Below are 13,777 nucleotides of genomic sequence, written 5' to 3'. Positions count from 1 at the left end.
GACGAGGACGAAGTCGCGGATTTAAAAGCACACCCAAGCATATACTAATTGCTGGTTAACGAGGCAGGCCTGGCTGCTTCCATTTGCAGGCACTGGCGCAGCTTCTTGCAGATTGGATACTTCCTTTCGTACGGATGCGGCCACGTAATCAACGTGGACACTTAATGCGGAGCGTGTTGATTTACGTCAAGTGGCTCTGTAAATGCAAAGCGTTCTCCCTCTCCACCCTCTTACACGGCTCGCCCCTTTGTCGTGAAGGGGTTACAGCGGGACAATTTGATCATTCGGGGTGGAGAACGAGCTTGTCGTAATTCGAACTGCTCTGAATCGCACCATAGATTTCAAAATTTATAGGAACGATTTCCCTATAAATTGAAAATGAAGAGCTTTTTAAATCCAATATTTTTGATACTTTAAACAGAAATTTGGAAACGTTGAAAGAGGAAAGATTATAAAGTGTTTCGGTATTACATTTTAATTGATGCTTTCGTATTTCGAGGAAGAAATTAAAATCGAATTATAGTTTGAATAAAGTAAGAAGTGCGTACGTTTGGGTGATGTTCACCGTGAAAGCTGTTTTTATCGTTTAAATCGTATTCAGAAAAGGTGTTGCTAAATTTTTGATACTTGATTAATACTTGAGTTTCAATGTCAACGGAACATTAGAATAACGACGCGTCTGCATAATAAATGTAGCGGGTAAAAAGTTGTAGGAGATATAAATATAGGCTGAAATTGTCTTTTTCACTTGCAAGGTGATGTAAAAATGAGCAAAAATGTAAAATTACAAAGGACCAATGAGGATGATTTTACACAAAACGCTCCTTTGAGCTTTCTCTGTGTCTAGCTTAAGCTTTCTCTAACGTAACTTGTCGGCACGAGACTCGTCGAGTCAATAAAGGAACACAGAGAACTTTGTGGCCGTGAAATCTAGTTTCTTTGCATTGCGGGCCAAAAATGCACGCCAAAGGAGGGAAAATGCGATTTACAAAATCATGAACCTACTCTTTTTTCTAACGTAAGATTTTTCTATGTTCCTTTTCTACGTGCAACGACATAGAGACCTCGTTTTTATTTCTGCGCAATGCAGGAACGGTTTAGACATTTTTTAAAAGATTTATATAGGCGACTAAAATCAGTAACAGGTGTAAGTGATAAATTGTCATTTAGCGAGGAAGCAAACAAACCGTGTATTCAAGACTTAAAAAACAAACTCTTCCATGACAGATCAGGAGTACGTAAGTACTAAACAAGTCAATCTAATGAACTCAAAAAATTGCAACAACTTGAAATGTTGCATTTTGCAAGTAAAAGAATTCATCTTGGCTTTCGTTTATTTACTAATCAATCAATTATTCTTCGCTACTTTATTTTAATCGTCGTTCCTTCAAAACCTTGCTATAATTGGTCATCATTCTTTGCCATCACAGTCTTAGTTTATAATTAATGATTAACTTTAATGTCGAGATAATACTTACCCTATTTAATTTCGGGAAAAGCAGATGGTGGCAGAAAGTACACGGCGGAAGACACTATGCCACACAAAGCTCGGTGCTAAGTTTTATCTCTATAATACTGGCGCTCCGTGAATCGGGGCAATCCAATAAAACAAATCCGTAGTTTGCAGCCTAAAGTGCGCGGAAGCGTCGAGCGTAGTTAAAGTTCCGTTACCAGTCTTGTAGAGGCAAGTAAAAAGAAAGGATGGGGAGAAGAGTATGCACGATCGTGCGTTTAGTTCTTTTCGTTTCCTCCGATTTATTAAAAGGAGCTTGCGCGACATGGGCGTTTATCGAAAGCTTCAAGGGCAGGCTACGCCCGCCACTGGGTTTAGTGGTAGGCGAAACGCTTAAAATCCAATAAACAGCCGCCAGTGTTCCGTAATTTACGGAACACGAGAGCGCGAAATCTGAATCGTTTCTTTTTTCATAGAGAAATTTCGCAGAAAAAGTTTCTTAGGTTAGGAGCGACTTATTAAAGTATAAATCGTATCGACTACTTTATCTCTATGTTTGTGTTAAGTCGAAGACCTCGATTTTCATAAAAAGTTTGGTTTTTCCTTTGAAGAAATTTATTTAGCGTGAGTTATTGAAAAATATAGATTTATTGGAAAAATAGGGAAATTTAAGGGAAATTCAGAGGTAATATATTTTTGTAGAAATATTATTTTATTGAATAGTATATGCATCGTTTTCTCGAGTGATGTGTAACACTTTTCTGATCAATGTAAACTACAGCTCTCAAATTTAAGCTTAAAATCAAACAGTACAATCCGCATATTTACTTTTACGTTTTATACTAGCAGAAAGTTCAAACAATCGGATCACGAAATATTTTTTTCCTGGTACGACGCGATAGTTTTCCCAGTGTAATTCGGTCGCTCAAAGAGTGGTGGAGCTCGGTTGAACTCTGTCAACGCGAAGCAAACTTCCCCAAAAAGTCAAAGCAATGCTTCGTAGATGAAATACCTTTAAAGTTTCGAGCGCAGATGGATCCAAATAGAATTTTCGTCGGCTCAATTACAGGAAGACGTGAATGGAAAGTTCGTAGCTCGCGTATCGCATTGTTGGTTCATTGTCATGGAAATATCTTACGCGTAATGCTATGAAATTGGCACGTGCCTCTTGGATAAATGAATGGATGGCATCGTGAACGATAGTTCAAGATCCGAATAGCTAAGGCTTCGTCTTATTTACAAGATAATAAAGACCAAGATATTGCTTTGTCACTGAAGAAATGACCGTAAATATTGAAAAGCTTCAGAAAACGCATTTCAATGTGTATTTACATTTCATTGCTTTTTATTACGTTGTCCCGTGAATTTCGCTAGTTTTCTACCAAAATTTTGACATAAAATTATACAAAAGCATTGTGAAAGTAACTTAATTATCAACGTATTTTTCTTTTTTTTAGAAACTAGTAAAATTTAGGAACCAACATTTTTACCTATAGCTTCTAAAGTTTTAAAAATCTGTGTGGTTCAAAATTTGATTAAAATTTGTTAATAAAACTATTCCTCTTGAAGCCTCGAAAATCATCTGTGGCATGTTTTTACATATAAAACTCGTGGATAAATGAAATTAATATTTTCAATTGCTGTCATTGCTGGATATTCTTTTTCGATTTGCATAACTTCTGTTAGGAAAATCTAGAATGGAAACATTGTGCTTCGAAATGTTGGTATATGCGGTTAAAGCGGATCACAAGATCTTGAGAACGTAATCGATACCGTTCCAAGAATCGCATAGCTTTCGAGGAGATTTATTGAATCTCGGTGTAGAAAACTCCGTTTCCTTGAAACTTCGTCGACATCGATACCATAAATATAGGAGCAAACTTGTGCGTTGACAGAGCGTAAAGTCACAACAGACATTACTTTAGGATCCTCGTTGTGTCTCTTGGGATTTCTTAAATCCAATTTGAGAATAGAAAGTCTAAAAGATTTCGGGGAACCTTTATCTAAAACTCTGACCTTGCTGTCAAATATTATATTTTAACATCCATCAAATAAGAAAGTGATTAGCTATTTACAATCTGCCATAACTCAAGAAATTCTATAGATGTATTATATATAGTATATTATAAATAGCTTCATTCAAACGTTCAAACTTCATGATACTTAATGATGTTTAAGACTTTGCAATAGAATTCCGGAATTAAATCAAGATGAAACAGCAATATCTGAGAGATTGCTCAAGCAGACTATCTTGAAACTTGATGACTACCTCGACTACTTTTTACTAATAATTATCCAATACGATAAAAGGAAATCTTATCTTAGAAAAAAATCTATCTTAGAGATTCTATGAGCTTAAACCTCATTCTTGAATGTACAAGTGCCTAACAAGACAGCTGGAAGTAACTCTCTGTCAAAATATTCAACCAATCATAAGAACCCTTAACTTGTTTGCTTTCAACAAGCTCGTTTCTAAATCTATAAGCCCGTCCAATCCGTGGAAAAAGCGTCTATAAGAGAAAGCTCGATCTCTCGAAACGCGATACAAAAGCAAAGTGGTGAAATTCGAGACGAATCCGCAGATCGTTTCGCCTCATCGACGTCGAACGTGACGACGGGCAGCGAGCACGCTGAGGACGACGACGACGACGAACACGACGACGTCAACTAGGTGCACCCCTGAAACGAGCACTGCCGTTTGTTCTCCGAAATGGCGGAGGAAAAGGAGAAGCAGACGTTCCTGCAGAAGCTGCTGTTCTACACGACCGCGTTCTTCATCCTCCTCAGCACCTTCAGCCTCTTTGCCTTCCTCTTCTTGGTCCCCTTCGTCATCGACCCCGCCTTCACCACCATCTTCATGCAGTTCGACACTCGGCCAGCCGAGTGTATCACCATCGACGTTGAGTCCAGGAGAGGTGAACAATCGGCACCCTTCACCAAATTCTTTCGTCCGATCGGTGATCGCTTTCGTTGTGTCGTTGCATGTGAAGAATCCTCTTTTCTAACACAATTTTTCTCTTGGAAGTCACTTTTCTCTCCTATCCCTCGGATGATTACAAAGTTTTAGATCGATTGGTTTAGAGCCCTGAGTTTCAACGGTCCTGAAGTTGTTTCAGTGTATTGGGTGTTGTGTATGATTCGCTCAAGTTGGAATAGTCTAGTAATATCGTAGTTTGATATATATCTGGACTTTTCTTTTTGAAAAGTAAATAGCAAAGATGACGTATATAAGTTATGTGTTTAATTGGAAATTGGTTTTGGATTTAATATCGAACTTTGTCTCTAGTTTCTTGGTAGTTGTATTGGAAGTTCTATAAGTGTGAATTGATATTGGATGTAGATTCGAGTTCAGTTGAGATACGTGTTCTATGAACCTCCGAGGTTATTCTGAAAGGTTCTTGAATAAGCACTTTTATTCTAATGCTAAGAGTAATTCTTATTTTATATTATGTAATTTATTTATTTGTACACTATGTGAGAAAATGTTATATTTGATTTAATTTAATGATTATCTGTTTATCACGAATCTTTCAACAAATCATATTTAAATTAACTTCGAATTTGATGGACAGTTTCTAAAATTTTTAACGAAATATTCTTATCGTTTCTTTGTATCTTTTTCTTCATTTTCATTATTTTAAATTTAATTCAATCATTTAAACATCTTTTTATTTTCTTTTTTTTTGGATCGTATCTCCAACAAATTTCATTAATTGTAGCAGGACACTCCATTATCATAATTAAACGTTCATCGACTTTTATCGCAGGCGTACTTCATCGTTTAAAGTATATAAGTAAATAATTCCTTTTTGAACTATTTGATACGTTCCTTCCTTCCGATCTCTTTGATCTATATAAAGCCACGCCTGTGATGACACGAATTATGTTCGTCTCTATACTCCTATTTTTCTACTCTCACATACTTTCTCAATAATTTCTCTTCTATGTGTTCCATGGTGTGATCATCGCGTGAGATTAAGCATCGTGTAACTGTATGTAAGTACGTCTTTGGGGTACATTTAGCAGTGAATGAGTATTAACGATATACGGTACATGTACTCTTTGGAACAAGGATACACGGTTGACGTAAAGATTTAGGAAAAATTGTCTTCTATGCAATTGTATATTTCACATTTCGCAAAAACACTGGTGAAAATAGGAATATATATACAAGATATATTATAGTAGTTAGAGAGTTTTATATAAAACTATATGATAGCAAAATTTGAGATATTTTATTATCTAAAGGATTTATTCAACAAATATTATTTTAATATGATAATAAAAATCTTTCGATTTTAATTAAAAAATGTGCTTCTATTATATTCTTACCGGTTAAAGTAACTTGAATTAGATATTTCATTGTTTTCGATTTAGGAAATATTTGAAAAATATTATTCCAATGTCTAAAATCTAAGGTTTATATCATGGTTATTGATTAAAATTACACCAAGTTCAAGGGAAAATGTAACATAAAGAATGCAATAATATATTTAAAAGATAATGGATTTTCTACGACTCCTCGTAAAATATGTAACCTTCTATTGACACATGTCAAATTCGTGATATTTCTGTTCACCAGTATCGATTGTAACTTCATTAATCCTTCATGAAACGTTTAACCAACGATAGTTTGACTAATGGACAACATCAATCGATGAATTAATTAACGAAATCAACAACGTAGAACGTTCCTTAAAACCTTCAATGGAAGCAGTATCGATTGTAACTTCCTACAACAATTCTACAAAAACAAGCCTGCAAAGTTCGCAATTAATTTCCAAATAATCCAATCTACAGTGTTCTAATTGGAAACAGAACATCTCTTAATCAATCAGTCAGGTACGTCTTTTAAATTCAGCTTTTATGAACTCTGTCTTTCAACGTCTATTTAAAGTGTTCGTGTTCAATTTACCAAGCAAGAAACTTTCTAAAAAAGAGACTTACAATAAATCTGTATGATAAATATTGAATTGTCTAATAAGTGCTACATTATTTAATTCTATCATCCTTTGCAAATTGATTAACTAACTTAGTCAGTCTATGACGTCAAAACTTTAGCCCTTTTATTAAAAAGTTTTATGTGTAATTTCAAATTCTTTAAATTATTTAATGACTACTCGTGAGAAAGATTTTCCAAATATTAAAACAATTGATATTCCAATATGATGATCTCAATTATTTTGCAAACTTCAATAAAATCTAATGTAATAGATCTCGACTGTGTTTTCCAATCAAATAGTTGAATTAGATATTATAAAATATTTATTTATTTTGTAGATGCAAAAAGAATGTTTCACTTACGAAATATTACAATGAATATTCTATCCTGGATATTATATATATCGTTGCATATTGTTTTTAAAATTCTTAGATTTTAAGTTTTTTATAAGTTGCATAAAAATCTGCGGTCTAATACATAGTTATCAATTCAAACATAACGGATAATAAAAAATTGGAACTAGTACTTCTCTAGAAGACACAATTTATTCAAGTCGCCATTTTGTCCTATAGCCCTTTCTCGGGAAATTCCCCATCCATATTCATAAATAAATATTTCAAGGTGACGTTGAAAACGTTGGTATACGTGTAATATTTTGTTCTAATCGTAGGAAATATGGGATATGCGTGAAAGGAACTGCGGAATGTATAAATCGATTCGTCCTAATTCACGAAATAGGGTCACCATCGGAATATACGATTTGCATGAATGATTGAGAAAACTATTTCCAGCCAAGTCGAATAACGAGAGCTGTTTTGATAGACAGTCTTTCGACGGTTTGCACGACGAATTTAATATTGCATATCAGATCACGGATCGGAGGCAATGACATTTAATTTAATATTCAAACGGGACAGTTCAGATTCGCGGCCGAGAGACCTTTGCCTTCTGTTCATTATTTAAAAAAGGTAAAAATATGCGCATAAACGGTATGACATCTCCCGAAAGGGCGTCGTGGTGTTCGAATTATACTTGTTTTATTGACAGGATGATTTTTCGTCAGCTTGCATTATACTTGTAAAAGCAATAACACATTCCTATGAGCAGAATTCATTTCGTCTCATTTTATGAGAATTAAAATATAAAATAGGACAGTTTTTATTTTATTCAAAATGTTATTATCGATTATATCTGTTTCTTGATATTTATCGAAGTATTTAATTTTCAGTACTCAAAATTTTTCACTGCAAATAAATTTCCGTAGTTTCTGTCCATTTGAAGAATGATTCAGAGATTTAATGAATTTACTTACTATACTAGATTTTTTCAACATATTTTCCCACATTTTTCCGACGGCGCAATGTCTACACATGTCACTGGAAAGTATCATGAATAAACGCGAATCTCCCGTAATAGTTAAATAGTATACAATCAAATCTCCCGAAACAATTGATTCATGCGAATATATACATATTTGGAAAGTAAAAACCAACAGAGATATACTCTAATATTTCCCGAGAACTCCTCTCATGTTTTTCGAGAAGCAAAAAAATCACATAAAGTTCAACTTTCTTTCTTCTCTCCCATAAAAATGTACAGATATAGAATATAAAATAGGCATCTCCAGAAATATTACATTCTCTCTACGATAATTATTTATGCATACTGATAAATGGTTATCGCAGCGCTATTTATGCAACGAGATTTCTATTGATAGTTCTGCTGCAGAACGATTACTCATTTCGAGTGCGAACGTTTGATATCACGTGCACCACATTTAGATATTACTTTCATTACCGTTTACAAACTCGTGTCACTTTAATATGCCTTTACAACCATCGCGGTAGCTTATTGATTTACATCGTTATACCGCCTACCTGATTTTAAAAAAAGAACAAATAATAACGAAGGGTATACATATATATTTAAAAAAAAGGAGAATTCACCGGATGAGAGTTTCATGTAAATATGTTTTATACAATAATAAATGATCGTGAAATGGAAATTATCGACAAATTACGATCGCATGTCGTATGATAATGAGGAATAATAACGACGAGCATTAATATTATTTAAGTAGAGTAAGGGAGAACGTAAAAAGTTATCGACGTTTTTCGCGACCCCATTTAAATTCGACCACCTCGAAGGCCTAGTTTCTATCGATATTTTCGGCAGACATTGTGGTGTTGATTTTCGTGGAAACAAGATTTAAACAGAAGGGTTAAAACGAAAGGCAGAAAGGGTTGATAGGATAGGATAGCTTTCTGAACTGTGAAACGCTTGTAGCGGTTGTCATGGGACGGTCAGTTGCGCGTTCAACGTCAATCAATTTCTCGAATACGATAAAAAACCATGCAAGGTGATAGTGACAATCATAATTCTTCTAGACAATATTTTTGTAACTATACGTATCGATTTTGGCAGTTATAGGCGAGGAATTATATTTGTGATCAGTTGTCAGGCAAAAATCGTTGACTTTCCGTACGGGGAAATTCGTTTTGTCACGAAAGAATAGGAATGTTCCAATAACATGAAAGTTTCGACGTTTCTGTAAATAATTCGTTGGGTATTTACGAACAATGCTACCGATGGCCATTGGAAACGCGCGACTCTCTTGACGCTTTTAATATTTTATCGTTATAGAATATACCATTAATTGTTGATATATTATACCACGCACCTAATACAAGTTTTAGGGAAACATTAGTTCTTACCTATCTGATGATTTTTGAACACAAGTCTTTGGATAAATATATATACGTGAAATTTGTTGAAAATGTTAATGAACTTCGGCTAGTGATAGTAACATTACGATTATAATAGTAATAGATAGTAACATAACAATTAAAATATGACAATACCTAAAAAATAATCAGCAAACTCTATTTTAACTGAATTTCTAATCGGTCTATCGAATACATTCGTCTTAGGAAATATCAATATATTGCTTAAAGGAAAACAAAAGAAACCTAATAACATTAATCTTGAGAATTTTCTAAATCAAATACGAATAGGTACTTTTTTAAATATTTATATATTAAAAAATACACAGTCTGTTTCTACAATAGAAACTAAATTACGTAATCCGTGAAACGATTGCATTTAAAGGAAAAATTTTTTATTTTCCCTGCAGTTATACATAATCCATATAATTCACATGTCACATAACGTGTGTACACACATATGCATGAAGAAGCAAATGTCGAAGCATTCGATCGTTGGAGAATACCAGCCGCCTACGGCCCCTGGCATTCGACAGAAGACCTAAAGTGTAAGCAGAAGGGTGACGAAAGAGGAAATACACAGAGTGTAGGCATAGGAGAGGGCACATGTTCGGATTGCTCAAGACCAACTTGAATGCTGTGAATACAAAGACACCAGTTGCGTCGATCTTAGCCTCGTCTCCGTCTAGTACCTCTTTAGCGGCGTTATTACGCCGATATATCGATAACGTCGTCGTTTATCAACGTTCTACGTAACTCGGCGCGTCCAATCTATTACCTCATTTCTTGTCGCGATCGTTTGCATCGATATCCACGGCGGACTCCATCCTTGCTTAATTCTGCAGCGGTACGTCTAGACGTTAATTAGAGGGCGACCAGGAAAGCCTATACTCACTTCACTCAAAAGAACGAAATCTCTCCCCTCGGCGGTTGTTCGTTTTCGACGCGACGGTGTTGAGGGGCTGAAAGAAAGGCATTTGAAGAATTATTACAAATATTATTATAATGTCTACCCAATCGTAATTCTGTTTTTCAAGATTCTTACACAATATAATTTATTAAAACTATTAGTGAATTGATGAGTTGTATGTTGTAGGTTATAGACTTTCGTTTCTCATAGTTCTTACAGTCTTACAATTTTATAGTTTTATGATAAATAGAAAAATCAGTTATAATTCGTATATTTGAAATATCCCTAATTATAATATCAAATTTGTTACAATTATGGAATAGAATCCTTTTTGGGATTAGTAATTTTTAATTTATATTTCATAAAATTTTTCTGACAACATTAGTTGAATTACGTAAGCAGCCTTAGCTGTTGCGTTTTATTTAACAGAAGAGAAAAATTATAGGAGGGTGGGTTAAGGATTCCAGAATAGGATTCTTTAAATTGTTCTTTTAATCCCATCTGTCCTTTTCTATAATTCTTAGTAATATTCTTATTTTCTGGAAGCAATAATAATAAGTAAAGAATAAATTTTCTAATTTTACTAAATAACTATAAAACGAACAAACGCGATTTTTAAATTTGGAAATCGAATGGAAATCGGTTATGATATATCTATAAAAGAAATACTGCCTAAAATCGTGATTAAAATGATGCTCTCCTTTGTGTGTGGAATAATTTAATTCAATTGCGAAATGTGAAATATAACTCTATATAATAATAAATATAAATATAACTATATAAATAATGAATATAACTATAGATTGAAGTTTTCGACCCTTTATTGCGTTAAATGAATTTACTTAAGTACTCATAGTGTGCATTATTTAGGTATTTAGGATACACTGTTCTACTTTCAGATTTCATGTATTGCATGTAGTCTAAATATACATACATACACCAAATGCAATTTTCAGTTGTCCCAAAATTGGCGATATTTGTATGTGAATGTGTCTCGTTTCTCTGGAATATGTTATCATGTTGGTTACTGTTGATATTTCATATTCTATTAATTGTCGTGGTTTCCATTCTTTCTCTCTGTAGATGTCCTCAATGTATTTTCGGACTTCTCGTAGATTTCTACTATCCATGTTCGTGTTATATGAACTTTGACTGCATTATATAATCTCCTTTTTCGTATTATCTTTGGTATAAATTTTATGTAGTTATAAATGTATCTGTGCATATATGCAAATCCCTTGAATACACATTTGTCAGAAGCAATTATCTTAATTTATCATGAAAATTACAGAAACGAATCCATGTTTCAAACAAAACAATTTCCATTTAAAATTTACGACTATTTGAAATTTAAATTAAAATGAAATTATGACTAAAAATTTAAACTATTTCCTATATAAAACTTAATTATTATTACATTTTGCTATATTCTTTGGTATTTTAATATTTTAATATTCCATTCTAATTTTTTATAGAACACATAATTTCACTGATTGATTAAATGTCACTTCAAAGAAACTTAATTCTCAAAATATTTGTCACTTAGTAATAACATTGTTCATTCAACACAAATACTTCATATGCAATTGAACAAGTGTCAGCGACAAGTACTGCTAAGATTATTACGCGTATCTGATGTGTCGTAATAGGATTTCAGCGAGAACACGAACTCGGTGGCAAATTTGCGCAGGGAAGAAAATGCACGAAGTTAAATTATATTCATCCCTATACGAGAACAGCCTTGCAACTGCGGTTAATTAACAATACGAATTACCACCGACGTTGTTGCGGCACCACGTTGTTACAATTAAAATTTCTGCATCACGCAACCTCGCAAATAACTTTGCAACGTAATATTCCACAAACGACCGGACTATTTAATTTTGATAACTTGAAAATTCGTTTGATATTCCAATTACAGTTTAGTCCTATTGTATACAGAATCTAAAAATATTGCACTGAATTTTTATTTATCGTTTTACAGTAAAATTATTTTACAGAATAAGCTTTAAATTATATTTTACTAATCAAAGCTTGCCAACAGTCGATAACTAAAATTCAGGATGTTTACATTCCTCGCATCTGTTTCGAACTGAAACTTGCCTTAAAAGAATTAAAATTGTAACGACGTGCTTTTTAAGCTGGAATCTCTGAACGTTGGGCGTTATCCAAAAGTGTGACCCGGTATGTCAACTACATCATTGCTGAAGCTTTTCTCCCCGAAAGTTTCGAGGAGGAAGACGAGGTCAGGGTAAGAATTTCGTAACCTGCCTCAGGGACTAAGTTGAGAACTTTACTACAATTTTCTTTTACTCGAGAATCTCGAGGAAGTCACCGTGCATTTTTCCTCCCTGGTCAACTTCGCCTTTTTTCTCCTTGTCTATTGATTCTCTTTCATACGATTGATACGAAACTTGATCAGTTTTTGAGATAATGATCCCATGTGTGTCTTTCAACTATCTTTGTCTTCGTTTATTTCTCGGTATATCTTCGTATGACACTATGCACGTCGAAAAATTGTGTATGTTCCATTACTTATCCAATGCTTTTTATTGATAAGAATATCTAAGTTCTAAAAGTAGTTTGCTGTTTTTGTTTTTCTCATAAATGAAAAGTGTTTCCTTGGTATTTGAGTTTCAATTTGCTGGTGTTAGATATTTAGTATCTTTAAATTAATGTTTTGATTGCTACAAATTTCTAAACTAAGTATTAAAGTAATAACTTGTACTTAGTAACTTATAGTATATTATATGTTATATGTATAGTAATATAATATAAAATATATTTATATTTATATTTATGATATATATTATATATACTCATATAACTTAGTAACTTGTACTCTCCTTTTTATTTTAATTATGTTATTACGTAATATCAATTTATAGCTAGATCGGGGTATTCAAACTTCCAGTTTCTCAATGTTTATCGAATAAATATAATCTACGTATATCTATATTCAATAATATCAAATATGTAACTAAATTTCGTGCTACATAGTGCCTTTCGTAATTAAATGTAATAAATCTGCGTAGTTATCTTCAATCTTTTAATTTATACAATAAATTCATACGTTCAAACGATATAGACTAATATACAAATCTATCAAACCAGCTAGAATTGTCAAAATCCTCCAAAGTGAAAGTAACAGCAAACTACACACAATACGGACGATTCATATATACTTACCCAGTTCTCAAATATTTATTACCTCAAAAATGAACACTTTCACAAGCTTTTCGATTCACATGTTAAATTCTTCGATCTACGATTCCACTTACTCCACGGATACACATAAGTTGCATCAATCAGAGATCTAAGGTTTTTACATCCCGGTATTACAGAATTTTTCGAATCGTTACTTCTGGGTGTGAGCCATGTTCTCGAACAAGATACGTTTCACAATATTACAGTTAGTTTCAAATGAAACAAACACTTCCACATATTTTTCTGAGAAATAAGAACGTTATCAATTACGATTGCAATACTACAAATTAACGATATTATGAATAGAATTTGTATCCACTTGAACAAGTTATTTTTTTTAGAAGTCCTACTATGCTCCAAACTTTTAGGCAGGAGTACGGTATTTTATTTTCTTATTTTTAGTTTTTATTTATTTATTTATTTTTTTATTTTTTACTTTCTTATAAATTTAGAATTCCCATAAATGCATGAACATCTGCGGTGCATCAATACCCCCTTTAGTGTTGGTAACTGCGATACTGATTAAACTTCAAAAATCTTCT

General features: G+C 33.3%; 1 protein-coding gene across 4 annotated transcripts in view; it reads left to right on the top strand.

The window, feature by feature from the left end:
* LOC122567026 (cilia- and flagella-associated protein 298) overlaps window positions 1–13,777 on the top strand; it is a 104,916-nt gene that overhangs the window by 67,127 nt on the left and 24,012 nt on the right. For 2 of the 4 annotated variants that reach the window (XR_006316672.1, XM_043725097.1), the window contains exon 2: window positions 4,036–4,368. The exons of 1 other annotated variant lie outside the window; for it this stretch is intronic. Coding sequence is in view for 1 of the 3 variants with exons in the window: in XM_043725097.1 (XP_043581032.1) it covers window positions 4,164–4,368 (205 nt within the window). In the remaining 2 variants the exon portion in view is untranslated. Of the gene's footprint in view, window positions 1–4,035; window positions 6,296–13,777 lie in introns of those variants that run through there. One more of the 4 variants, XR_006316681.1, reaches the window with a different exon arrangement.

Source organism: Bombus pyrosoma, linkage group LG1, assembly GCF_014825855.1.
Source record: "Bombus pyrosoma isolate SC7728 linkage group LG1, ASM1482585v1, whole genome shotgun sequence".
NCBI classification, from domain to species: domain Eukaryota; kingdom Metazoa; phylum Arthropoda; class Insecta; order Hymenoptera; family Apidae; genus Bombus; species Bombus pyrosoma.
The sequence above is the reverse complement of the archived record's forward strand: the minus strand, read 5'-3'. Positions and strand labels throughout refer to the sequence as shown.